The following is a 27679-nucleotide window of genomic DNA, read 5'->3' on the forward strand; positions in this document are numbered from 1 at the left end:
CACTGAAACGCCGCTCCAGACCTCCGCTCTGCAGCCTGGGCTATAAACCATCCCTCTCACCCCAGCTCAGGCATTTCTTTGTGCAGAACAGTTTGCAGAAAAATCACTGGTGCCTACGTTCCCTGATTTGCTATTGTAGAGACTTCTTTTCCAGCCAGAACTGGGGCATTTTAAATATGTTTACACAAGTCCCTTATTTATTTTATTTTTTTTTACCTGGCCTGAATGTGGTGGTGAAGCTTCAAAGACTGTGCCTTCAGATGGGATACAGTCACAAGCTAAATCACTACCTGCAGCCCCATGGGTTCACTGCTTTTCGCTCTTTCAAGTATTAACTACGTTCAATTTTCTGCTTAATTTTATTCGATTTTCAAGTGTGTTTAAAATGATACCCCACTGCTCTCTTTGAGGGGGTGTATGCACTGCTTCTGTTGTCCGTGAGTAAGTTCATTTTGCTTCCTTTCCTCCTAGGAGTACTCACTGTCATACTGATTTGTTTTCCCTCTAATGTTGAGAAAAGTCACTGGTTATGAATATTCATTTCCATTGCAAAGTTAGGGACAGCAGAAATATAAGCCCTTTCATTTTACGCTTCTACCTCCAATTTGATTTACGTATATTTTATTCAAGAAGGGGGGACAATTTTGGGACCTATTACTGTTTATCAAACATGGAACTGCTTAAAATTTTTCACACCGTACGTAACAATAGGAAACATTCCTCAGAAACTTATCTGTGCTGATCAGCCTCAATACACCACAAACTCGGGGTGTAACAACCCAATCATGTTCTCTAGACAGAGTTTTGCAAAACAACTACCAATTAGCCCAATTGACAGCACTCTGATAATTAACTTTTTCATACCATGTTTTCAGTGCTCTAGTTCAGGATGTGCTGAACATGATCCCTCAGAGCAGCATCTTTTCTTTCTCACCTCTTTGCACTCAGCCATCGCTCCTGTGCAGACACCAGGGCCGTGTGTGTGTGCTTGTGCTGAGATTTAAGCACGTCATGCAGCTTTCTGCTCACCTGGGTACGTAACAGTCTGTACAGGCTTCCTTCTATCGGCTGGCATTAACCTTTATGCCTTCTGCTTAACATTATGTTCTGCAGAACAACCCAAACGAGTCTCGTAATGTACACAAACACAACAACTTCATACACGTTTATCACCTCCAGCAGAAGCAAAAGATAACTTTTCTGAAAAAAATCTAACCTGTTTTTTTTTTTTTTTTCTTATGTCACTTTTGACACAGAGCACTGATCAAGCGTTAACCACTTTTTAAATGGAAGTCTTTTTGTAGCCCAGGCAGCAATACAAGTCCGGAGAGTGTTGCTAAACTGTAAATAATCAGAGGGAAATGGAGCGATGTAAGCACTACATCTCACAGTGCCGATAGCCTGTGCTCCTTGGGAAAGGAATGAAGCTTTCTTTATGGGCAAGAAACAGATTTCTGCCCGTAGAAGTAATTCCCTAACACTTATTTTAATTGATTACTTCTTTTAAATGACGTTTGTGTTTCCGCAGCTAAATATTCCCTTGGAAAAGCTAGCCCTGTGCAAGGCATGGCAGAACTGTGACTGCGAGCAGCACCGCTACGCGTCCGATGGGTGTGCGGAAAACTCTCACAAGGCGCCCGGCCCTCCTTCCCCTCCCTCTGCAAGGTCCAGCCCCTGGGGCCGGGCACACAATTTATGACGGTAAGAACAAGGGAAAGACAAAATTTCCACTTCAGCCATCTTTCATTGTTACTGCTTTTAATTGTTTTGACAGGGCACACTAAAAGAATTGTGTGTTTCTTCTTTTTACCCTCTCTGTTATTTTATGCTTCCCTTAGATAGGGGCTCCTCTGAACTAAAAAATACATCACGCACATTAAATTGCACGTCTGACCACAACAGAGCTGTGAAGTCTCCAGTAAAAACACAAGCACATCCCCTTTCACACTGTAAGAGTCATTCAGTTCCTTCTTGGTGAGATCCAGGTTAAGCAGAAATACACACGCACTGTTTGTGACTCAACCCACAACACCTGCGCAGTCCCCACTGAACCGAGAGCAACTTTTTGTTAACCTACCCTCATTCTCAAAACGTGTATGCTGACAAGCCTCCACGCAGTTTCTTATTCTGTTGGTGCCGGGCACAGCCGTGCTGGAGGCAGGAAGGCGGCAGGGAGGAAGGAGCCCAGCTTAGGGCTGAGCCTCGGTGGAGGAGCACAGGCTGCAGGCAGCAATGGCTCGAGTGCCTTGAGTTTCCCCCGAGTCCAGGGAGCCCCAGGAGGAGGCAAACTGACAGGTACTCCTCCCTGCTAGCAAGTTTTTAGCGGTACTGCAAAGTACGCACCAACACTTGTTAGAGGAAATGAGCGCTGGCACCCAAATTTGGTTTAATCGATGTCGCAGCAAGATAGAAAATTTTCTGTTTCAAGACAGAAGTTGTTTCTTTTTGCCTACGCAGCAGCCATTCGTAACAGGAGTAATGCTGAAAACCGAGAAAATGAAAGTGTGGCACTGTGCAGTAATTGCACAGTAATAACGAGACAGCGTAAAGTGAAATTCTGTGCAGTTTATGCAGATATCATCATCTGGCGTTCACGCCGGTCTCTCTTTTAACCTTTACTTGAAAATCACAGCAAAGTTTTGTTTAACAAAAAAAGATTAAACTTCTCAAGCATTGAACACAGTTCCTTTTTAAGAGAAAAATATTTAATTTTTAATGTTGTTCAAGCTTAATATTTTTCTGTTAAAAAGAGAATTATGTACATACTGCAACTGCTCCTCCACACACTTACAAAATAGGGCTCTGATTTCACTTGAAGTGTTTGCAAGATTAAGACCCTGAAAAGCCAAGGGTGATAGCATAATGCACTTATTTTAAAAAATTAGAGAGAAAGAAATCTTGTACAGATGGGAGAAAGCTTCCTTAAAATACAAACCGAACCTCCCTTTACCTCAAAATAAATACATTCACATTATTTTTAAAGGTAAGTTGTGACAACCTTGTTGATTAGTGCAATTCATGTGGCAGCATTCACTTTTCTCTAGCTCTGTACTGCATACTGAAAATAAGGCAATTAAATGAGAAGATTAATTCCATTAATTAAAAATGTTCAGTCTCCAGCAAGACAGAATGATCGGAGTGAGAATTACAACCGTATAACTGCACATAAACCAAAGTGTTTTCTGTGATACGTACTTTCCTTTCAGAAGGATGTATTTTGCAGAACACACTGATGATAATGCTATTTTAACAGTGACATAAACTGGGGAGAGATCTGAAAAGGTCTATTTTATCTTTTAAAGAGAAAACCACTTGATGTATACAGGAAAATTCACAAAATAGCAGCCTTCCCACAAATTCTTCACTGGAGAGCCTGAGTGAAAACTCTGGTCAAGTCAGGAAAGAAAATCATTAAGCTTAGCTGAATCCACAAAGCACCGTAGCCAGGGTTTCAATACAGATCATTTTATACTAAAATTAAAATAGAAGTCCTTTTTAATTATATAAAGTGTGCACATTATTACCGAAGAGAGGAATACATGCTTTCCTCAAGAACCATAAAATCGGCTGCTGGGAATTAGACTTCAGCTGCAATTATTATATGGTCCTATAAAGGATATTGAACGTCTGATAAAATTGCACCCTTGTCATGTAACAGTGATGCTTAATGCTAAATAACCACTCTGCAGCATTCCAGTCATAGCTTTCTCAAAACATCATAGCTCCCTTCTTGCACTGAAAAGAAAACATTGCAGGATTTCAGAGCTAAAAGCGTACCTAAATATTTGAAATACCAAATGGACAGGTCAAAAGATATGTAAGCCACAGAGAGGCAGAACAGCACATGTGATAAATTAATACTGGTGGCTCCTATAAAGGAAAGCCCACCATGAAGATACACGGAATGTAGAAGACTATATATAATGAAAGGACAAAGCCACCACCACACGCACTGTGACCGATGCATATGGCCGAGCCCCGCCACGCCATGACAAACACCAGTGCGATCCATCCCTAATGGTGATTTTCCTTTCTGTTACCTTCCTTGTTGTAAACTGTGAGTACTGGCTACCCTGCATACAGCTACGGAGACTGGCCGGGCTTCTGGAGAATCTGGAATTTGCTTTTAACAGCACTGGCATGCTCTTCGTGTGCCTCTGAGGCCTGCGGCCCTGACGTGGGACTAAGACCTGTAGATATTTCTAATCCCACAGACCCCATTGCACTCACAACCTAGCCAGGCTGAACGTTTTACATGGAGTCAGAATCTCAAAGAAATATTTCTCTGACACTTAACATAAGGCACACACAGGGGTAGGCTGGACAAGGGAGAGATTGTGACTGTGGACAAAGGGGTGCAAATTTTGCTCTTGCAAATGAAGGAGAAAATTCTCTTACAAAGGCGCCTCTCACGATTCAGATCCTACAGCATGGGATGTATGTCCTGCCTTCCCCACCACGCTTTACTCTTGACTCTGCTATTCAAATCTCAGCACCTGTGATGACACAAGGCTTCAGAAAAAAAGCCTCTGCATGAGAGCATCCATAGTCCCACGCAGTTCTGGTTTGACGCTACCACTCTCAGAGCACTAGACATCAAATTGACCCACCTCCCAAGCTATGGCAAGAAACAAACAAGCATCCTGGGTGGGTTTAGATGGAGATGGAAAGGCTACAGCTCCTTTCTGCAGCACTACATGGGGGTTTGGCAGGCTGTGGGTCTGCTGGGGGTGCTTTCATGGAGGAGTTTCCTACACAGAGCCCATCCTGTGCCCTGCTGCACACCTCGACATAAGCCATCCAATGCATGGAGCTGCTCCGAGATGTCAGCCACCTCCTGTGGCACAGGCAGATGTGCAAGTGGAGCTATTCACCTAAGAATGGTTACAATGAGCAGGAAACAAGTCGATGAAAACTCCAGGCCATGGCCAAATAACTGAAAAATCAACATTGCTGGGGCAACTGTGGTTGAGGACAAGCACTGTAAGCCTCTGCATCGCTTCATGTACACCACACATAGCACAGCAGGTACTGGCCACTGGGCAAAAGCAGGAAAAATACATACATTAGTGCTGACTAGCTTCTGAAAAACACTGACCTTTTAACCACTTAAGCTGTAAACAAAACATTAAAAAATTCATTTTGGTTTGAAGTGTGCATGAAGTACGTTCCTTAAAAGGTAAAGACCAGTGTGTGCTTCGCAATGAGAACTTAAAAGCCCTTAGATGTATTGTTTGTACCTCAAAACCTCTTTGAGATAAGTATATTGAATATAACACACAGAGAGAGATATATAATGTCCACATTTATGAAAGTACAGAATCATACACAGACTCTGCCATGTGCCAACAGCTCAGCCCAGGCAGGATTTAGACCCGAGGACCTGGACTCATAACTCCCTCTCATCTTTGACAGACAGCAACATCTCTAACGCTGGGGAAAACAAACAAACAAAAAAATCAACTCCCAAAGAATGCAAAAAGAAATGATACGGAAACTTGTGCTGACAAACATAAAGCAAAGTTGAAAATATACACAGGAAAAGCCTTTGCATAAAATTTATGATCACGCTTAGGCTGAACAGAATTGAAATTTGGTAGTGATTTACATTTCAGTATCCAAAGTGTTTCTTCTCTTCACAAATGAATAGGAGCAAAGCAACTGGCCTTTGCAAGCAACTATTATGGCTTTTTTTTTTTTTTTTTTCCTCCTTCAAAGGATGAGGAATTTTCTCTGTCCTTCAGGGTACAAGCATCGCCTCACCCTGATGAAGTTTCAAGATGTATCTATTTTGTTAGAGTGGACTCTCTAATAAATAAATTACTCAGAATCACACAATACTGTATTAATATTAATCGATTCATACAAACATTAAAATGTAAAGTCAATGAACAGTTTTAAGAAGTCATGAAGCGTGCCTTAGCTATAGTTTCTTCCATTAGAAATAATATTAGAGCATATTGGTTTCAGAATAAAAGCATTACTCATATTTAACTTAGCAAAGGTAGAAAAATGCCAAGCAGCATTCACACCAAAATAAACCACGAGAATATCAGAATACATAAATAATTTGCTTACCTGGAACATCAATTAATCTCTTATAAACATTCAAGAAGGCTGCCTCTGCTTCTTTGCTTCTTTTACCCAATGCGTCAATCTAAAGGGGTGATGAGAAAAGAAGGCTTTAGATTTATTCCAATACAACTCCTGTAGTCAGAGCTATAAAAATAAATGGAAATATTTCATATAAAACTAGTTAATACATAAAGAGGGAACTTGAGTCTCCTGTGTACAGCTCCTACAGAAGCAGCCTTATAAGAGTATTTCTGGTAAGTCTGTACTTAATGTAATTTAAAGTCCTGTTTCAGCAAAATAGGAAGCATTGATATTTTTATGAACACTATTGCTTATTATCATTCGTTACTTTAAATCTTAAAAAAAAAAAAAAAAAAAAAAAAAAAAACAGGCACTTGGCAGACAGGCATTCTTCTCAAAAACTTTTCTTTTACCACTTACTAAGATCTAACACAACAAATGGGAACCGCATGTACTTCGGACATCACGCTCTGCCTTTATTGTAGGAAACATATTTTTCTGTTATTTCCACTAAGCCTGTGAGAACATGAAAAGCTGTACTTTTGGGTACCCTCTGATACTTAATACTAAATCTCTGAATCTTCTACATGCAAATGCATTTTCTGCTAAAGCTTAAAGCACAGACCGTGAAGGCTGTGCTGCCTTGCACTGCTGAGCTGGAGACCGGCTGCTCTGACTAGTTTCTGTTCTTGTTTTGTATTAATACATACAGCACTAATCTGAGAAGCTGCCTGCCCAGGTGAGGGAAAATACTGCCTCCCACAAGCTATTATTTTCTCTAAATCTGTATTTTCCTCTAAAAATTTCATTTTAAAAGGAAAGGCAGCTTTATAGCTCTGAGAATAATTCCACAGCAACTTTTTTTTTTTTTTTTTGGCAAGAGTGTTTTCCTAACGTACTGGAAAACAGAGGATTTACGATTACTAAATATTGACAAAAACCACACAAACCCACCCAGGACTCGGCCCATTGAATTACTACGCCAAAGCAGAAAGAGACAGAAAGGGAAGCAGGAAAGCCTGGCAGAGCTCTCCAGCAGTTTACCGAAATCAGGAAACTAAAAGCATGCAGATTATCGTTCCCATGTTTTAATAAAAAGCAAGGAAGGATCTGAAGAACTACAGATACAAAGGCCTGATACCAATTCTTCTGTGTATTTGAAAAGCAGTTAATATTATGAAACCATTTAAAGGTGCGTACGTCAACATGTACTAAAAAAGGAAGGTCCTGTCTGAAAAACGTCCTTGAATTCTTTAACCACTTTATTGATTCGGTAGATAAGGCAGGAACAATGGGGAGAGTTTACTGTATCTGCATTTCAGGAAAGTATCTGATATTTTATTATACAGGAGGGAGGGCTGCAGGGAGGGAAGGCAGGCTGCAGCCCGACCTGCCGCGCCGGCTCGCGGGGAGCTCTGGCGCAGGAAGCACAGGGTGCCAGGGCAAGGAAACGGCGTGGGGAGGAGGAGAGATAAGCGCAGGGCGCTGCTGGGTCAGCCCGGTGCCGCGGCTGTTTGCCTGCTGCCAGAGCGCCTTGGGAAGGGAAGGATCCGGGGGGAGAAGCCTGCAACACGGCTGATGGAAGTCACGGAGGAGATGGGTGTGAAGAAGCGCGCAGGAGCAGCACCTGCACGGGGGTTACGTTCAGTCTTGTGGCTCCACGTGGCTGGTGGAGACCAGCATGGAGGGGATCAAGGCCAGAAAGCTGAAGCACGAGGCCAATTGTAAAATTACACAGAAGCACAACACACAACGTATAAACTGAGGAAATGCTTGAGGAGAGGGGTCAAGGAGAAAAGTAAGGACGGCAAAGGCATCTGCACAGCGTTTGGCAGCCCCAACGAAATCTGGAGAGAGATGGTGAGAGGTGGTGAAGGGACGAGTTACTTCAGCACGAGCCAAGGCTGTAGTAGGAGAAGCAAAACGAATTCCTTCTTCACTTACAGCCCCCAAAGGCTGGATTCATTTAGGCAATTTAACTGAGGTGTACCATGACTGAACCATGACCTATTCTTATAAATTTAAAAATAAAGTACTGGGGAGATGACAAGCAAGCAGCATAGGCCAAAATGATGTGGATCTGGAGAGCAGACCCCAGGTCCCAGGACACACTGACCGTGCTCTTTGTCAGAGTGCACCAAGAAAGCACCGGGAAGGCGCCGGGATCTGAGCCGCCGTGTGATGCGACGTGCTGGACAGCGAGGGATTGATGGTTGTGAATAACGCGTTTATTAATCGGAATTCAAGCAATCACAGATGGACCGATGCTCATTAGGGAACGAGAACAGAAGTAACTCGGAACATTTTCACACAAAGAGTATTTGAAATTAGAATGTGGAACAAACTGCCAGAGCCGGAGAAGCACCGGGTAGTGCAAACCATGCTCGAGAGTATCAGCCACCGCGAGCGAGCGGGCGAGAAAGGAGGGGGCAGCCATCAGAAAGGCTTCTGCAGTTGAGATATTTCATGGGTACATGAAGACAGACTTTGAAGGCCAAAGCACACCATATGTTAGACTTCTGGACTTCAGCGTTCCCACGTACAATTTTCTCTCGCTGCTGCTCAGCACAGTACAGCCAAATTTAAATTACTATTATTAAAGACGATTAGCATCACAGAACTCATTCTTTACTGTATTTTGAAAAATTCATTTGCCCCTTCTAGGAAAAACAAGGCTTTTAAAATAAACGCATTTCTATTTCTGTGAAATAACTGAATGGATTTGTTTTCCTATTACAGCTTCTTACATTTTAATAAAGGGCATTAGTACTTATGTTCTCCCTAAATATTACAAGAAGTATGGTTTATTCACCACTCGCCAGTTATATAGTGATTGAACTATAAAACAGAATTGAAACACCGTATTCCAAGGACATCAGAGACGCTCTGATGGCAGCAGTTTGTAAATCACCGGAACTTTCACATCTTTTTTTTTTTCCTCCCAAAATTCAGAGCCTGAACTCCAAACAATCCTACCAAGCAGAAAGATTTTTTTTATGTTTAAGTAGTTAAAAAAAATCAATCAAGCTGCCTGGGTTAAAATTCTGTTAAAAATGAGCTCTGCAGCTATTCTGTATCTTAAAACATAGTTTTAACCAAAGCACTATGATGACTTTAACTAGAATAAAAAAGAATTAAGTATGCCAGTTTCCAGCTGTGTAAGGGGAAATATGGGATGAGAAGGTCATCAAAACAGCAAGATATAAATAAAGTCCAGAGACAAAGGAAACAGAGCGCTGAAATGACATGGAAATAAGCATTTGGGATTTCACTGAAAATTTTTCAAATCAAAGTAAAATTGGTTCAGGAGCCAACAAGGATCAGCTGCAATCAGATCACACTAAAACAGTCAGTGAATATATTATAAAACTCTTGCTGAACATTTTTATTTGACTCTAAAAACTTGAGGGACCCAGAAAGAAGTCAACTTATAATCACACTAGGGTAGTCTTGACACGAGCTTAGCTCCACATCTTAATTTATCTAAACCAGGCCCCATTATGTCTTCTCATACCAGAAAGAAACAACAGTGACCTCTGTATTCCCCACCACCCCCATAAACATATGTTCACTTTTAAGTTTTGGCATACTATTTGTCTTGATAATACCATTGGAGCTACACTGAGATAACAGAAATGAGACACGAGGAATCCTCCCTCCTTCGCACACCCTTCATCTTCACAATCTCAGCAGAGCAGCAAGACGCTCGTTTGAGAGCCGCTCTCCCTTCATCCACCTTATTTTTCCAGGTCAAGTGCTTTCATGAGTTGTTGCCCTAAGTACCGAGTCGTTCCCCAAGGCTGAAAGACACCTTCCCCTCCAAAACCATCTCTCTCCAGCTTGTCTGCTCCTTGCTCTGCTCCCATTTTCCACGGGCAGAACAGCAGCAGGCTGCCCAGTACTGCTGCCATGCTGCTTTGATAGCACGGACAGACAATTTCAGGGGGGCTTGGTCTGTCTCTTATCAGCTACACCTGGCTAAAATCTAATCATCATCAATGAAATCAGCAGTTTTGTCTCCACATTTAGGTAAGCACCATAAATCTGGCCGCGTATGTCAGGGAAGATGCCGAATGCAGTTTCATATGAACATTAACTCCCTCTGTTTTAGCTCCGTACAGACAAATTCAAAAAGATGAAAGCAAAACCCGTGGCTTTATTTTGGAATCTGTCACGCTTCGTGCGCCAAGAAATTTCAACGTTAATTAAAGTCTGATGCCTACTGCACCACAGATCACCTGGGCTCAGCAGGCAGATCCGCAGAAGCTGCACGGTTCCTGCTCCGCCACCGCAGCCAGGCAGGCTGAGCGGCTGTGTTCAGAGCGAAGCGAAGCAGGGAGGTCAAACTCTTTGCTAGGAAGCTGGAGCTGCCAGGTGCCAACGTGTTGTGCATCGACACTTCAATTCTCCCAACTCACGGGTACCAGGACGTTAACACGTTTGCAGACACTGCGACCAGCACATGGCCACGATGAGTTCCTTCTACCTGGCTCATTCTGCATTGCTGGGGTTTTGTTTTCCTTTTGGTTTTATACATCTCAGCATACCAACAACTGCTCAGTGAAGGATCACGTGGTTTTGGTGCTGGTACGGCGTTACCTAAGAATTAGTGATTTCCTTGAAGCACAATTAACTTGTACACACAGCACGAGTCTCAAACACAAGCATTCACACATGGATTTTGTAGTCCTGCCTCTTCTATTTATCAGCACTGCTTCAGTTGCAATCCTCACTCTCACTAATGACCTCAACAAGAAGGATGCTAACTTGTACTGTCCTGCACCCAATCTGGAACCAACTTACCAAGAAAAAATAAATCATTTAAACAGGAATTTATATTGCTGTTCCAATTTTAAACTAAATAGATGCCTTAACGAGAGACACGCAGCCCCTCTGCACACAGAGCTCCCCTACACATCTTTCCTTGTATTGTTTTGCATTGCCAAGCTTTTTCATTTGTCTTCAATTTCTTTGAGCTACCTAAGTGCCATTAAGAATTGTAAGAAACATATTAAACAAAGGGAAAAGCATGATAACAACTCATTAACGTAACATTATTTTAAGCCATATTCTTGAATAGCTGCCTTGGAATCAAGTGGTGGATATAGCAAGCATTATTAGTGCTACACAATGACATAATTCTTTCTTTTAAGCCATTACAATAGAGCTTAGCTGCTCTCTCACATAAAACAGTACATCAGCTGCTGAGGTGGTGCAGCGTAACAGCTCTACAACACACTGCGTGCATATTGGGGAGCACGCGGTGTGTATCTGCAGTTGGCTTGATTTCCCTTTCTTTGTACCAACAGGTATCTACACAGAAAACTAGTAAAAATAGAGCCCAGTTAGAGTTTTTGCAGCTGACAGAAGAAAAATTAGAAATACGATTTTTTTTCTTCTCTGCTACAATTAAAAGATTTCTGAAGCAAAATTAAAAAGAAATGATTCCTGTGCAGCTGCTTAAAGCATATGGCATGTGTTTCAGCTGTGCTATAAATTCTTTAAGGAAAGTAGGACCTTACAGCGGCTACAATTCCAATCTGTTTAACGAAGCTGTGGGTGCCGTGCACAGCTACGCTACCTGGGAAGAGCAAGGGACAAGCACGGCACCTCGCCAGCTGGTTGGTTTAACCTCAAGTTAACAAGAGAGCTTCAAGAGGGACTGAAATCCTTCAACTTTTCAATTCTACTTCCCTCTACTGTGAAACAGCTGCAACCTTGAACCCTTGAAACCTTTTCTTCCTTTTGTGCCCAGATAAATCCTGATTTTCCCAGACAAACAACGCTGCCATCCCCTGAGGAAAGCTCAGCTCCCTCATTCTCACAGGACAGCTTCTTGCTGCTATTCCAGTCTTTGATCTTCCTTCCCAGTAAAACAGCCCAGCCCAACATGTGCCTCAAGACATTGACAGCAGAATGACAGCTTTGTTTAAATAGCTTTTACTATTTGCCACCCTGCCTTCAGATCACTGCAGTGGTGGGTCTGCTACGATTGCTGAACCTCTCCTGGATCCTTCTGTAACCTGCATGTCTTCCTCCACACTTCTCCGGGCGTTTCTGAGCAGCGTTTCTCAGTTTATGCTCTCACTCTGCTCCTCATCCATCTCTCGGGCAAGCACCAAATGGAGCAGCCCGGCTCCCTCCTCCTGCCTCGGGCCACCAGCTCTCGCTCCTCTTGCATCAGATCCAGCGATCACAGTCTTGTAGCATGATTCAGCTCACTGACTCGATGAAAAACTAAGCAACGAAGGAGAGAAAGAATTTATTTTCCACCGTGTCGGCGAGCTGAACTGACTCATCCTGTGCATTTGCTAGACTCAGCACAAGCAGGAGGTGGGCACCCCGGGCTGGGGCGAGGACACTTGCCTGCGGCAACCCCGTGCTGCCATGGGCCGGTACAGCACGGAGCCACAATGTGAAAACGTGGGTGGCAAAAGGAGGGTCAAAGTGCTGGAAAAAAAAGCCAAACGTGTCAGGAAGCAAGAAAGAAAAAAAGCCACTTTGCAGGTGAATGTGACAGAAGCTCAATTCTTCCAAGGCGAGGCAATAAAGCAGCTGTAATTACCAGCTGTGTGCTGCACTCCCCAGGGACACCCAGCACCTCCAGCGCTGGCAGTCGGCAGCTCCATGGGATGTGTCCTCTGAGGACAGCGCTGTGTCCAGGGCACCCTGGGGGCGCTGAGCTGCTGCTGAGGGCACCAGAGCTGTGCTCTTGTCTGGGTCTCAGCTGGGGAGCAATGGGAGGGGAAGGGGTGCCAGCACCACACAACCTCTAGCCAGTGATGCTGGCTTCCTTACAGCCTGCACACCTTAAAAAGAACACCCTTCTAGCAAAGGGATCAAAATTATTTGCTGCATGCTGCTAACCCGGGAGATGTAAGAACTTGCTGTGTTTGATCCTCACTGTTGTGCACAAGCACGGGGTGGGATGGAGGACATCTGCTCCTGAGGAGCACACGGGCAAGCTTGGCACACAATGCAGCAAAAGGGGGACAGGGCAGGAAGGAGAGAAAGCGGTGACAGCCTGTGCCATCCCCCTTCACCTCCAGCCTCCCAGCAGGAAAGCGAGTGGCTGCTTTCATCTGCCCATCAGCCTCTCATCCTTCCTCTACAATAAGCAGTGGTCTGGACCCCACAATCGCTTTTCTCCCTTGAAATGACCCAAGCTTTTCTTCATGTATTTTAAAAAATAGGGCAGAGGAATCCTTGCAGCCACGAGCTCATTAACTGCCTTTGTGCAAATCTACCTGTGCATAAATACCAAAATGCAATCTTTTGCTCATATTTTATACTGAGCTGCCCTCTTACAAATCACTGCTGCTTTATTACAGCAAGGCAAAAACAGACACTGGCCTGTATTAAGCCTTGTAGTAATTCTGCAATAAATACAGGAATAATTCTGTATTTGGAGAAGCAGGGACTGGATTATGATGACACTCAGCAGAATACCGCGCCCTGCACAGCGCTCCCATCCCCATTCCTTCCAGCACACTTCAAACTCTCTCTTTTTTTTTTCTTTTTCTTTTTTTTTTTTTAAGGATGAGAAGATACTTCTGACACTGCGAACTGAAACAGTGCTGCCTATCTGAATTTTGCATAAATAGTTTCCCACCACTGTTAGCATTTCACCCAAATGCGTGGCAGCGGCATAGCGGGCCTTAATATAGACAGCCCACCAGCTGCCAACAGGAATTTCAGCACGTTGTCACTTACATAAAAATAAGAGGATTTGGGTTGATCCCCCCCCCCAGGTTACCCCTGTAGTGATGGCTGTTTCTGTACGACTTGCCTGCACACCAGACGGGATGGAGATGAACCTGCAAGAGCCTCGGAAAGGTGCCTGGTGCTGGTATGTGTTTGGCTGGCATACCTTAGCTTTGGGACTTCATCTGTTATCCCAATAGCTGAATTTCTGCAGTTTGAGAATTGCTGCAGTTCTGCCCCTTGGTCTGGAGTTAAAATGTCTCTTCCCTCAGGGAGATTTCTGACCTTTTCGGCAGCAGGCACCCTCCACGCTCACCAGGGAGAGCGCATCTGCCTTGGAGATGCTCAAGTAAGTATATTTAAATCACCTTCCTGTTGTTTAAACTGCAATCAAGCCAAACATATATAAATAAATAAGCATTTGCACATGTGTAAACAGAGATGAAATGCTGTCGAGCTGCTGATACCCCAAAAAGCACACCGGGCATGCCTGCGCCCTCCCCAACAGCACCGACACGAAGGCACAGTCCTCGTGCTCCCCTTATACAAAGAAAATTACCCACCACCCCCGCCCTGCGGAGTGGATGCTGAAAGACAACAATTACCCACCAAAAAGACCAGATTTACTCCATTTTGTTACATGGAGTGGTTTAATGGGACTTTCATTGAAGAGTGGCGAGGCTCCGGGCCGGGCTCGGCTCGATGCGAGCTCTGAATTTTGATGTATGCTGTTGACTTCCACAACACAGAGCAATTTGTAATAGCTTTGCCACGCTGTTGTTTTCAAAGCTCCTGCTACATCACAAGCATTTATTTCTGACCACAAAATTACATTTATTCAACAGAAAGCAGCTCAGGGTCTTTAAGAGGTTAACTTCTGGAGTGCTTGGCTGCTCTCCAGCCTCTGTACTCGAATCAGCGCTAACGCAACAGCACACAACAGCACCCAGGCTAGCCGTGATTAATAGAGTGCTGAATACGCTGCTTTCCACATACACACACTTTTCATTCCCTTGCTTCCATAGATCATGGACTTATCCTCAAAATATCTGACTGAAATTGAATTTGGCTTCTCTCTCAACCGTTCATTTCCTATGTTATGCAAGGTTATATCCTTTTCTGCATGAGCAGAACCAAACCAGCTGCAGCTTTTGAGAAGAAAATGTGTTTTCAATTATGAAGCTGGCCTGAATATTGAACCACAGTTCTACTGCTACTCTAATTGAGCCATCATGGAGTGAACCTACAGGAAAGAAATTGTATTAATTAGGTTTGTAAATTTAACATAAGGAAATTAAAAGGGGGAGAGGGGGGCATCAGGGTATCAGCTCAGGAATAACTCCTTCCAAAATGCAGAAGGAAAGCGTGTCCAAAGTTCTTCAGGCACACACACGCATTATTAAAGCCCTCCTTCAAAGGCATGATTAGTAGTTCCAGCACACCAAACAGATTTTCAGCTTCTGTTGCCTGCATATGGAAAATTATTAAATTACTCTGCTGACCAAATTAATAGTTTAAAGAGCAATTCAGCTAAGTGGGGAGCCAGAGTGGTCTCATCAGAACGGGAGCACTCTTAAAAGTACTTGCTTTGTGAGAAGAAAATGAGAAATGGATTTCACAGAAACGAAGCCTAGCGTGTTGTTTCGGAGTATGTGCCTTAAAGGGTTCTCCAAATGAGGGATTACTGCATTACTGTTGGACAGTACTGCTATGCCACATGAAAAGAATGCTAATGACCTCAGGAAATCCTTTCCCAGCCTTAAAATATCTATTTGATGACTTCACAAATACGGATTCAGACATTAGATTTCCATACCACAGCTTCAGCTTTGTGAATTAACATAGCCCAAGAACATAAAGTTTTATTTTTAAGATTTCTCATACAAATGCCCAATGGCTCACGTAAACGTGATAACACACAATGACCCAGGGTTTGAGCACAGCTTACTGAGGTGGTTGCTTGCCAACTTGGAAACGATAGATAATGATTTTATGATTGAATGATAAAGCTCTTAAGCCCTTCTGATTCTGTCCTGCATTTAGCCCAGCATACTGTGAGCAAACCATTAATAAGATGCATCCTCGGGTTAATGATAAGCAAACAAAAAATGAGATTCAAGACAGAAATGTTAGGAATTTTACACCTCAAGTTAGTGAGTTCTAACCATCTTGTTCCCAAATAAGCTATTTATACCCTCTATGCCTTAAACCTTGCAGGAAAGTTAGAAAAGCTACCCACAGAAATGAAAAGGACAATGTTATCAGCTTTCTATCAGACACAACAGTCAATTCGTTAAAAAAAAAAAAAATGCATTCAATTTCCATTAAAATCCTAAACAAGGACAAAGTACTATATTGAAATTACCAATGACGAATTAGTAGGGTTTCACATTGCACTAGGAATGCAATTTTAAATTTGTAGCACATTAAAATTCATTTCATAATGCTTTACTTTAACTGTCATCATAAAAAATCCACACTTACTTAAAGCACCAACATCTATACCCCCCAAAAAACTTATTTCCAACAACTAATGGAAACTGCAGATTTGGTAAGTGAAACAGTTTCATTTGCAATTTCTTTTGATTGAGATAAATATCCCCGGAATATGGAATGTTACGGTTTTTGTTTGTTTTGTTTTTTACCTGTGAACATGCTATACAAAGGGACTACACAGAGTGGGGCATGAGGTATCAATATCCGTGTTCAAGCTGAGAAGAGAATTTGGCTGAAGTGATCAGTGTATTTATTTTAAAAAGTGAACTAGCCACAGGTTTACAAGCAGATGTCCCGTAAAGCATGCTTGGGAGGATATTTAAATATGCAAGCTTAAGTTAACCTCTCTCCAAGTCACGTCGGGCTTGCTGAGGGTACAGTTCAAGGACAGTTTAAGTCAACCTACACTGGCACGGCTGCACTCCTCCTGCCCTTGGCTTTGCTCTTCTTGCCTCTCCCCTGGCCAGCAGGAGCCTCAGTGAGCTGGGTCAGTGACCAACCTGGCAGAAAACTAAGCCGGCAAAAAAGAGGGGAAAAAAGAAAACTTTGTGCTCTCCACGGGATCATATGAGTAGAAGTGCGAAGGGATGGCAGCTCAGAGGTAGGCAAGAAGACAGCGATAGCCATGTAAAGCTGCCTAAATACCTCTGTTTGTTAGGGAACTGCGCCTTCTGATCGTCTGGCCTTCTCTAGTGCCCTGAACCCATGGAAGGAGTCATCCCATGGGGGATCTGCAAAGGCCTGCTTCCCTTCTGGGGCAGCACGATAACTTAATATTGCTCTGACATGCCAAAACACCTACTTAGTTCTGTCAGTAGGGAGCAAGAAAAGGGTGCAACAGCAGTATGGGGTGCAGATAGAAGCAAGGGGCAAAAATGCAGTGGTGACCACATGGTTGATGGAGAAGCTGCATCATGCAAGCACATATTTTCCTAGCTTCTGTACAAGAAAAAGATGACGAGAAGGTGGTGCCCTGAAGTTTGATACAACACCCACAATGCCTACAGGGCTGTGAACCAGAGCACTCCAAGAATATTCTTTACCTGCTGCTCCAGGACACTTCCTCTCCAGCAGAAGGCATCTATTCTCACTACTTTTCCTTTCACCTCTCTTTATTTTAAATACTTATGGTTTTGTTGTTGTCATTGTTTTTTTGTATACTTCACTGGGGCTGCAACTTGTGAAGTGTCTGTAGCAGAAGCAGGGAACCTCTTACCAGCAGATCACTCCCTGTTTCAACTTCTTCCTCCCTGCAGATGTCCTAGAGCACTTGTGCTGTGACACCAAGACCTGCCCCAGCTACATGGCTTGCAGAGCCATCTCGGGAGAGTAGGATGAGGCAACTCCAGTGGGTTTGGATGGAGAAAAGCCTCTATACACTGAAGGCAATTTGTTCTTGACCTACCTGGAGCATTCATCTCATGACCTTTCAGAAAGCCAGTCTTAACAATGAACAGAGGCCAAATCTATACACTGAACAATAAATTATAACTCAACAGAACAGGCTAATATTCTCAGTATTCTGATCCTTAGCATAATTACCGGTACCCTTAGCATTTTGATTCTGATATGGGAATGGCAGGGGAGGTTCAGAATAGACATTAGGAAACATTTCTTTGCTGTGAGGGTGCTCAGACACTGGAGTAGGCTTCCCAGAGAGGTGGTTGATGCCCCATGCCTGTCCGTTCAGAAGACATTTGGACAATGCCTCAATAATATGCTTTAACTTTTGATTAGCGCTGAGGAGGTCAGGCAGTTGGACTCAATGAACTTTGAAGGTCCCTTCCAACTGAACTACTCTGTTCTATCCTATTTGTCTCCAAAACAAGGTACAGTAATTAAATCTATAATGAAATACCACAACTGACAGTTAGCTGTTCTGCATTTATGTGCTCAATCACAATTAATTCAGTTCTTTTAGGTTTCTAAAACCCTGTCTAGACTACAGAAACTGGAATCACTGCCTAAGGAGATTCAGCAGCACAATCTTGTGACATATTCGTGCTTCGCTTAAGAGGAAATTTCTACCAACAAATTTTACCCTTGTAATTTATGAGATTGAATTTATACCAACATAAACTTCACTTTTACATTGGTGAAGCAGATCTGCACAAGAGGAGTGTGCGTGAACCACACCAAGGTGATAGTGAAGTGTCTCCAACGGGCAAGATCTGATGGGATAATATGCCTTCACTAAGCAGAATTTTGATTTATGTTTCTTGCTTCATCTTCAGACATTCCCTTCATTATAGAACAGCACTGAAAGCGTACATACACTTCAGTCAGTGCTTTGCAAACTTGAAACTAAAGTGGAAAGGTTTTAAGAGCACTGCAATTCACTTGGAACAATTTTAAAGTGTAAATTTCTATTGGCAAATGGACTCACACAAGTCATTCTTTGTTCTCACAAATTGCTATTAGATATATCAAGGACAAAGTTCTCCTGTTTATTTATTTATTTCTAGCAGTATGTGGGAAATTGGATAGTAAACTAAAAAATACCATGCTGCTCTTAAGATGAAAAATTATTGTCTATTTGAGATACGTATTTAGGAGGAAGTACAAGTAATCAGAAAGACAACCCTCATTACAGGTAATAGGAGTTGTGCACTTAACTCCCTGGGCAGACTTCTGAAAACATGCTCCTGAATTTCCCTGTGCTCTGATGGGAACTGTAACAGTATAAGACCAGCTCATAACTTACTGTAGACTGAGAAATTAAGAAGTTTTGCTGCTGGAACACAGCTGACCTTAGAAATAGGGCTCTGCAATGTAAAAGTGTAAGCTAAAACCTAAACCTACCTCCCCACACCCACAGAACTCATCTTTGTTAAGAGAAAAATAATTTGCAAATTTTATCCGTGGCTTTTTCCTAGAGGCAATACAACAGCTCCCAGTTGGCCCTCGCTCATGTGATGTGAGTACCTCAGTGCTGTCCACAATCCTGCAACTGGCCCAGCTGCCATTTCCTATAGAAATTCTTCAAACCAACAACAGTTGGCTTTTAAACTTGTGATCACTCTAATCACGTGTTTCTCGGTGGAGCAGTGTGAAGACAAACCAAAGAAAGAGCCAGCCCCAGAGCTGTGAACGCTTTCTGTTGGTTTTCCAACAAACACCTGCTAACTTAAGGTTTTCCAACAAGTCCTCTAGAATACAGTCTTTTACAGATTAAGGGTTTACAGTACAACTATTTTAATATCTTCCTGTTTTTGTATACACACATTACACTGCATTCATTAAGCATTTGAACTGCCGAGTCACTGAGGCATACCAAGTTAGTGTGTGCCACCTGAGTCACAGCAACAGCAAGTTTACGCTCAGGTATGCCAAATGCAAAGTGATTTGGCTAGCTGAGCTTGTCCAGCACAAACGCAGAGTATCACAAATACATCCAGCATATGGCCGAATGCAGAAAGGCCGAACCCCTGCAATGCTCCCTGCTCACAGGCTCCATCTCCACCCAGCCACGCTGGGAGACTGTGGGCACGCTGCTCACATGAAGCAAGATCAAAAGCATCAAGAGAAGCTGAAGCTCTTACCTCTCCTTGGAAACTCTTCAGTAATGGAGCTACCTGTTTGCGAAGGTCCTAGAAGACAGAAGCAAAATGTTTCATTAGAAAGTGTGAAAGGCTGTGTCATCGTCAAGTTCTTCCCAACCCTGTTTTCAGATCTGAAGTACTGCATAAGACTCGGCTGCATCTTATGGGAGCTCTGCTTTAAGTAAATGTAAATCCAGAATTCCTTTTGAACAAGTCTGAATTTCCAGTTTGACATACACCTGTACCTGTTGCAAATAGAATTAATTAACAAAACTGAAAACTGTAGTGATGGTAGGTAGGCACAAAATGCCTTCAGCTCCTAATTCAGCTGAAACACTAATACGATTAGAAGTAAATGCCTCTATATTCCCAAACAGCAGCTACACCTCTGAACTTATGCTGAAGAAATTTCCACAAATGGAAGCCAGGCATAAAGGAAGATGACTCTGGACCATCAGTCCAGCTAAGAGTTTTGTCATTTTGTAAAAAGACTATTTTATTTATTATTTTCTGATGAGTGCTATGACTTCAGTCACTGAGGAACTGGAGATAGCCATACTGAAGATGGAAGCATTATTTGTTGGTTTCTTTATAACTAACAATTTCTTTTTCCAGAATTACAGCACACTTCACTCTACTAAATTCATCAAAATATTGTCCACTGAACCACCCTAATAGTTCATAGCATAGTTTGACTTACCAACCGAGGTAGTTTAGGACAATGGTATATATCTATCTTCTATAAAATTCTCAGTGGCTCTGCTTTTAAACCAATGTAGGCCTAATTTACTTACAAATTCCCAGCGGGGACTTAGAAACCCCAGATGGGGCTGGATTTCCCAGCCTTGGAGGGTTTCGAGGCCCAGCTGCCCAGGGCTGTGCCCTGCCAAGGGCCAGGTGAGAGCAGGGGCCTCCAGCCCAGCCCCGTGATGCCCCAAGAACACAACCGGGCAGTCAGGAGCTGCTGATGTAGCCGTGAAACCTTCCTTGCTTCCCACAGCCCTGAAGCTACACTGAAGCTCATGCAATAGGGTCATAAAGACATCTTTGAAGTATTTTCTCTCTGTATTAAAAGTGCCGATTGAAGCCTTGGGCATTTCAGAAAAGAGGGTCAGCACAGAAAGTTGGGAAATTCTTCCAGGGCAACGACATGCGTGCTTTTACGTCCCGAGTCACGCAACAGTTTGGGCATTAAACCACACACCAAAATACCCTCATAGCCCTGGGTTTAATCTGTTTTGCTGAAGGAAAAAAAAGGCTTTTGAATGGGTTTTGTTATTTTAATGACAGGTCACAGAGGGAGCTGGAGAATCGGGAGTTCTCCCTGAGAAATGGCTCCGGGGGCCAAATGCCAATGGAACTATCAAAGAGAAATGATCAGCCAAATTACACTTCTTCCATGGTTCCTGCACACCGTACAGCTAATCCCCACCACGATGAGGGTAATGTCACAGCTTTATAAGCTCATTCTTCCGTACCAAACCAAACAATGCCGCTCTTCTTAGTCCGAGTCACCTAAATGTTTCCTGATCTTTTCTGTCGCCTATTTTTGGACAGAAAAAGGGTAGATAATGTCCTTGTGTACCATGACTGTAGATAAATTATGCCTCTACCAGAGCAAGCTGGCAGGTTGAGCAGCTTTTCCCACTTCCTGGCTACGCTGGGAGCCCAGAAGGCTTTGCACATTTTATAGCGTATTTTCCTCATAACATGACGATGATGACATTGAAGAAAAAAACAAAAACATCAATGGCAAAATAAATGCCTGCATTCAGGGCCAAAATCTGGCGTGCCAGGTTTTAATGCCCAGTGAAATTGTAAACTGAGACCTAAGACTTTCAATCAGGACACTGGCATCCTTTTAAACTTCATAAAATCAGGGAAAATTACACCATTCAGGCAAAGCAACATTTCATGAAATAAAAAACTCAGTTCATTGGAAATCATCGGGTTTAAAGCTCCCGGTTCCTCGTATCGCCTCTGAATTTACTGACTGGTTTGGCGCCAGCCAGCAAACTGATGTCAAAGCTGAAAGCAGAAATATAGGAGACTTAATTCAACACCAGCCCCAAGCCTCGTGCTTGCACAGCTCGTAAGCGTTGAACGTTATCCTCACTGCCTCAGCACCAGAAATCACCCGAGATACTCTCACAGATGACACAGTGCTGCAGTGACATTCAGGAAAACAAACCACGGCTGGTTGTGGAGGCAGAAGATGTAAGCACTGCTCCTCTGTGTGCATGGTGAGCCCTAGCAGAGCCTGCTATCGAACCGTGTGTCTTGTGTCTGACATGCACTAACTCCTGAACGTGCAGAACTTTTTATTTCATGATCATAAACCATGTCCGGACTTTGCCGTCCTATTCACTTCTGATAACGAGCGATGTTGTTGTTCGTTGGCTATGGAGGACAGAAGAGAGAGAGAAGCAGGAAAAGGAGGGGAAATATGAGGAGCATCTCAAAGCCAAAGAAACAGCTGGCCAAGCTGATAAAAGGGGGGAAAAGCCATCAAGAACAAAATCTGATTCCCAAACATCCTTCACTTAGCAAATTCAGGATGCTAAACGCTCATCTCAGCAATCAAAACATTACTGAGCAAAATTCATGCCATAATGGCAAAACATTATGCTTGGAAACGTAGGCATAATGGGAAAACGGCTTATGCTATGGAAAACGTAGGCAGCAGCTTCTGTTGTTGGTAAAACTGTTTTAAAAACATTTCGTGACAGAGGCGAAGGCAGCTCCAAGTGATTCAGTCTCGCAGGCAAGCAATCGCTTGTACAGCAGGAATCAATCCGGGGCTGTGGTGGGACACGCTGATCAGTACAGCACACGTTAACAGCACAAAATGCTTTCACAACTCGAAATCTTAGCAATAACTTGGGATCTGCTGCAGCTGAACAATGCAGAGAGAGCATCCCCTTGCCATTATCTGCCCCGAGCAGACAGGCTAAGGGAAGGAACCAGAAGGAATTTGCTCCAGTGTTTTAAATGCAACCAAACGTGCCATGCAGGCAAGCGGGTAAATGGGAGCAGTGTAACAAAGGGAAGACACCCCTTCCTCACACCAGTTTTGGTTTTCTCCTTATCCTCCCCATTCCGCCCCCTCCCCCCCTCGAAAATGCTTTCAGGCTACTTCTGTAATTCCTTCCTTGGCTAACCAGCATCAAAACTTTCAACAGTTCACAACAAAAAGGAAGTGAAAATAAACACACAGAAGTCGGGATTACATATGCCTCAAGTCACCAGCTAAAGCTCTGCCGGTGAGATTTATTTTTGGCAGTTTGGAAAAATTCCTCATCAGACTTTGTCTCAGAAGCCTGCATTAACATCAAATAGAATTTTACCTTCTTTGCACTAAACTGAACAGAAAGAAGGACATTTGGTTTGGACCCGGGGGAATGTGCAGCGTTGGTTAGCAAGGACACCGTATGATTTATTATCTGTTTAAAGTGTGGTGGCCTTTACTGCCTGGGTTTTGATCAAAACAGGAAAAGCAACCAACTCCTGCACTCGCGTACAGCTAGCAAATCACTGCGATCAAGCAGAACAGCTAAAAAGAGTACATGCAATTGAACATTAAAACAAATGACAATTTATCAGTGCAAATGCATTGAAATATTCGAGCACTCCTATAAAATCACATTATTAGCCTATTTTTCCATGCCATCTAAACGTGCTCCGTCTCTCTGTGGATGATTTATCGGGATGGAGCAGTTTTCTGAAAAAGGCTCTATCACAGCCAAACTCAATAGCTGAAGTAGAGACTATGAATTAGGATGCTGTATCATTATCTGAATCAAATCTGATAGCTGAAAGCTAATATAGCATTTTCCTCTTTACAGGAGTATAAACAACTAGTTTATATTTTGATCAAATGGCTACACAATGAAATCTGAATCCAAATAATTTTTAACTCCCTTTCCACTCACATTAAAAATAACTCTATGGAAAATAAGCCAAGAATAAATCTATGGTAAAAAGCTGGGCGACAAATGCATCTTTCTGACAAGTAAATTACATTATTTATCTATCCCTATCTTAATACACTGCGTGCAGTACAAAGGACATATCACTGGTCAGCCTACCAACACTGTATTGGTAATTCAGTTGAGGTCTGGAGCTGTACAGCGACTCCCGATCTCCTCTCTGACTGCTCGATCTCATTTACTTCCAAAATGCTTATCTCTAAATGTCACAACAAGAGACCTACAACCCTGGGTTGATAAAGTGGTCCAGTGAGTTAAGCTTGACCTGTACACCTTTATCACCTGCAGAAGCATTGCACTTGTGTAATAGAAAACAAAACAAAAAACCGAGCAAATGTTCTTTCCTGTCCCTCCTGTGCCACCCTTCCTATGATTTGTTCTATATATTGTCTACTTGAGACACGCATTGGCTGGCGAATGTCACCGTGTCTGGCAGAGGAATCATAATGAGAAGCAGCCCACTTGTATCAGCATCGGTGACATCATTAGTTCAGCTGTCACTATCTATTTCTGAGCCGCCTTATCACCGGCGAGATGCTCCGGCTTTCCTGCCACCCTGCCCTTCCGCGTTCCCTCCCTCGTTAGCCCACACGTACGGAGGAACTAACGAGCGCCCCGCGCTCAGGCTGGCAAGGCTCCGCGTTCGTGTGAGAGCCTGTGGAGAGGGAAACAACCTCCAGCACCCAGAACAGAAGCGGGACGGATTTGCTGCGTGGGAAGGTATTTATTTGTTAGCTCAGTCCACACGAAAAGAAGGACGGGCACGGCCCCAAAAGGAGCTCTCAAGTCCCAGCCTGCCAGCCGGCTGGAGCCCCTCTTCCTCCGAGCAGCCTGCTGGCTCAGCTCGTACTCATTTCTGGAGACCAGGGGGTGTTTATCAGGGTACCCCCACAGACAGGGCTCCCTACACTTTGTCCACGCAGCAATCATCTCAGTAACGTCGCTGAGCATCGCTCTCGTGTAAATGGAGCTGAAAGGGGGAGAGGCAAAAAGCCGCCAAGCAGGAAGGATTTGGGAAGAACCTTGGCATCAACTTCTGAGATGTTTGGTTGTAACATACTTACAGGACAACTTGTCACTGTGAAACACAAGAATCAGCAAGTCAACTATAATTACTAGCAATCAGTTTTGCTGGTTAATTAGAGAGAGCCAACGTGTGCATAAGCTTCACCCTGCTATGGGCAAACCAGTGCTCAAGCTGCAATCTCTCAGGGAGATGCTCACCTACCCATGGTTAAATATTTATTTCTCTGCACCCACAATTATGAAGCAATACCAAATTTATGATTTCTTCTTCAGAGATCCTGGGCACACGTTTGGAGGTGTACTAAGGGAAACACAGAAGTCGTTATCTGTAATTAGTTTCAGCAGGCTCCACTTAGCTTTGCTCTGAAAGGTATGAAACTGAAGACCCAGATAGTTGTCCAAACAGGTATTATGCAGTAGCATAGATGACTTACTTAATTCCTAAAATATAAGGCAAATTAAATCATATGAGCAAACAATTTATTGCTCAATTTACACTATGATTTAATGAGATATAAAACCTCTTATTGCTTAAGGCTGCTGAAGTATTTACTTGAAATCTGATCGTTAAAGAATGAATCACGATGTTATCAATTTTCTATGACTTTTCAGTTATTTTAATATACTAACATGCCAGTATTTTCCCTGTACAAAAAAAATTATTTCAAGTTACATTTATAGATGTGTTTCAACCGAGCACAGCGATAAATAAAAAATCCTGATTTACAGTAGCCAAATGTACACCACAGTATTCTGAAATATTTTAGCTCACAGATCTTGTGCAAATTCCATTAGCTTTAATTATTTATTAGCAGTAGATTTAGATTACTGTTCTTGACCTATTTTTCAGTGTATGGACCCACCCAGCAAGAAGTGAAAAAATATTCCATTTGCAAAAGGCTGATTTAGTGAGAGCAGGCTTCTAGCTGAAAGTAGAAAATTAAGCAAAAACACACGCATTGTAATTCAGGGGGAGAAGCTCGCACTTCAGAAAGGTTACGAAGCAGGGCATAACCAGTCTACAGAATTAAAACTAAAAGAGACTCCCTAAAAAGAGAGAGAATTTTTGCTATTTAACCACCTCAGACCTCTGCCACATGACAATCCCCGAAAGAAGCGAGCCTCGACAGCTGCCATACAGAGAAGTCTCAGACTATTTGTGGAAATACCCTAATTCCCACCAAACTCTGCAGGCCACATGGGCCCTAATAACCCAAGGGGAGCAAGCGTTTTGGGGCTGCTCCTGCGGTCCCTTTTGCTGGCGAGGAGTCAAAGCCTGCTCTTCCCAGGCACGAGAAAAATGAAGCATCTGTGAAGGTGTCTACTCGCTGCACTTCCTCTGGTCTGGGACTGGCACGGTGCTTTCAATGGCACTACTCACTTGAGCAAATCTTAATGGAATCTTCTTATGGCTTCTTCCAAGCTAAAATAAACATAAAGCTAACAAGTTTACTCTGTGCCTATGCAGCAACGTATAAACAGACTGGTTACCTTCACAACTGTTTAAAGAATCAACTGTGCAAAAGAAGAGCTGTTGCACCCGTATATATGTGTCTATGTATATATATACACACCACATATGCTATATATAATGTAAAAAAGATTTTTTAGACTAACTTTACAAACGAATGTAGAGAACTATGCATTTCAGAATCATGTTGAAACCTTGCCGTCATTTATAAACCAGTAAGTTAACATTGGCTAGAAAAGACATTGAACAGAAACAATTCAGAACTTAAAAACTGGAGTTGCTAGGAAACAAAAAAAATCATTCAAACAAAAAAGATTGAGGTAGAAGAGCTCTGGAAAGAGCTAATTCTAAGCAAATGAAAGCCTGATCGCTAAAATTACAGTGGAGAAAAAAATGGATGGCTTATTTCATAGGTCACCAATAAGTGCAGAAAATCCACCACCATTTTTAACAAACTTACAAAGTCAGAAAGCTGCATATTGGCTAATAGCCCTGGGAAGATTTTCCTCCTGCTAACAGTCTGTCCTGCTTTCTTGTTAAGCCCCATAGTCCCTGCTGAAGGTTGCAGGCGATACCAAACATACCCTGCCAGACCCTTGTCATGGGAATAACCGCATGTCCCTACCATCCCAGGTCAGCAGAACTACTTATTGTGCGTAATGAAACACAATTTGATTAGCCAAATAAATATTTCAGAATCTTTGAAGCGCGCTGCTCCTGCCAGCAGGATAACCACGTGTCAGCGAAACCCAGGAGCCTCCGTTCTTCGGGCTCAGGCCAGTATCTGCCTATGCAGAAGATAATTACTTGGTTCCGAGCTTTGCTAAGTGCCTGCAGATTATTATTTTTTTAGCTGTCTACGCCTGGCTAATAAAACCACAAGCCAACTGACTACTTTGTGTGCATCCCCATAAGCAGCCTCACCTGCGTTTGCCCAATCTTAATCACAACCACTCTGTCCCTCCAAACCTACACATCATTCCACAAGCTCTCTTCCTTTGCAGCTGAGGCTTCCTGTAAAAAACATCCTTAACGCTCCTCCCAGAGCACATCCTGCATTAAATCCTTCTCCATCCACTCCAGCAGTCTCATTTCCACTTTGAAAGTCTATAGCCGAAGAGTTCACAATGCTGCCCTGATTATTCAGAATTACAGCCTGCAGAACAGAGGTTTCTCTTCAGTGTAAAATGGGGAACTTCTGAAAAAAGGTAATTATTATGAGTCTTAAAAAATTAACGTGTCTAATGAGAAGCTAATGACACGGGCCATGAGTCTGCAGAAAAGGCATCTAAGCACTGTGGTCCAATTAACAACACCAGTTCAAACACGGACTAATGCTTCACATGGTGGATGTA

General features: G+C 43.0%; 1 protein-coding gene across 10 annotated transcripts in view; it reads right to left on the reverse strand.

Annotated features, from left to right (window-relative positions):
- CUX1 (cut like homeobox 1) overlaps nucleotides 1-27679 on the reverse strand; it is a 268204-nt gene that overhangs the window by 142085 nt on the left and 98440 nt on the right. For all 10 annotated transcript variants that reach the window (XM_068656096.1, XM_068656095.1, XM_068656097.1 and 7 more), the window contains exons 3-4: nucleotides 19839-19886; nucleotides 6079-6157 (exon numbers count right to left, since the gene is read on the reverse strand). In XM_068656096.1, the coding sequence (XP_068512197.1) occupies nucleotides 6079-6157; nucleotides 19839-19886 (127 nt within the window). The remainder of the gene's footprint in view (nucleotides 1-6078; nucleotides 6158-19838; nucleotides 19887-27679) is intronic.

The sequence above is a fragment of the Anas acuta genome, chromosome 19, assembly GCF_963932015.1.
Source record: "Anas acuta chromosome 19, bAnaAcu1.1, whole genome shotgun sequence".
Classification (NCBI taxonomy): Eukaryota; Metazoa; Chordata; class Aves; order Anseriformes; family Anatidae; genus Anas; species Anas acuta.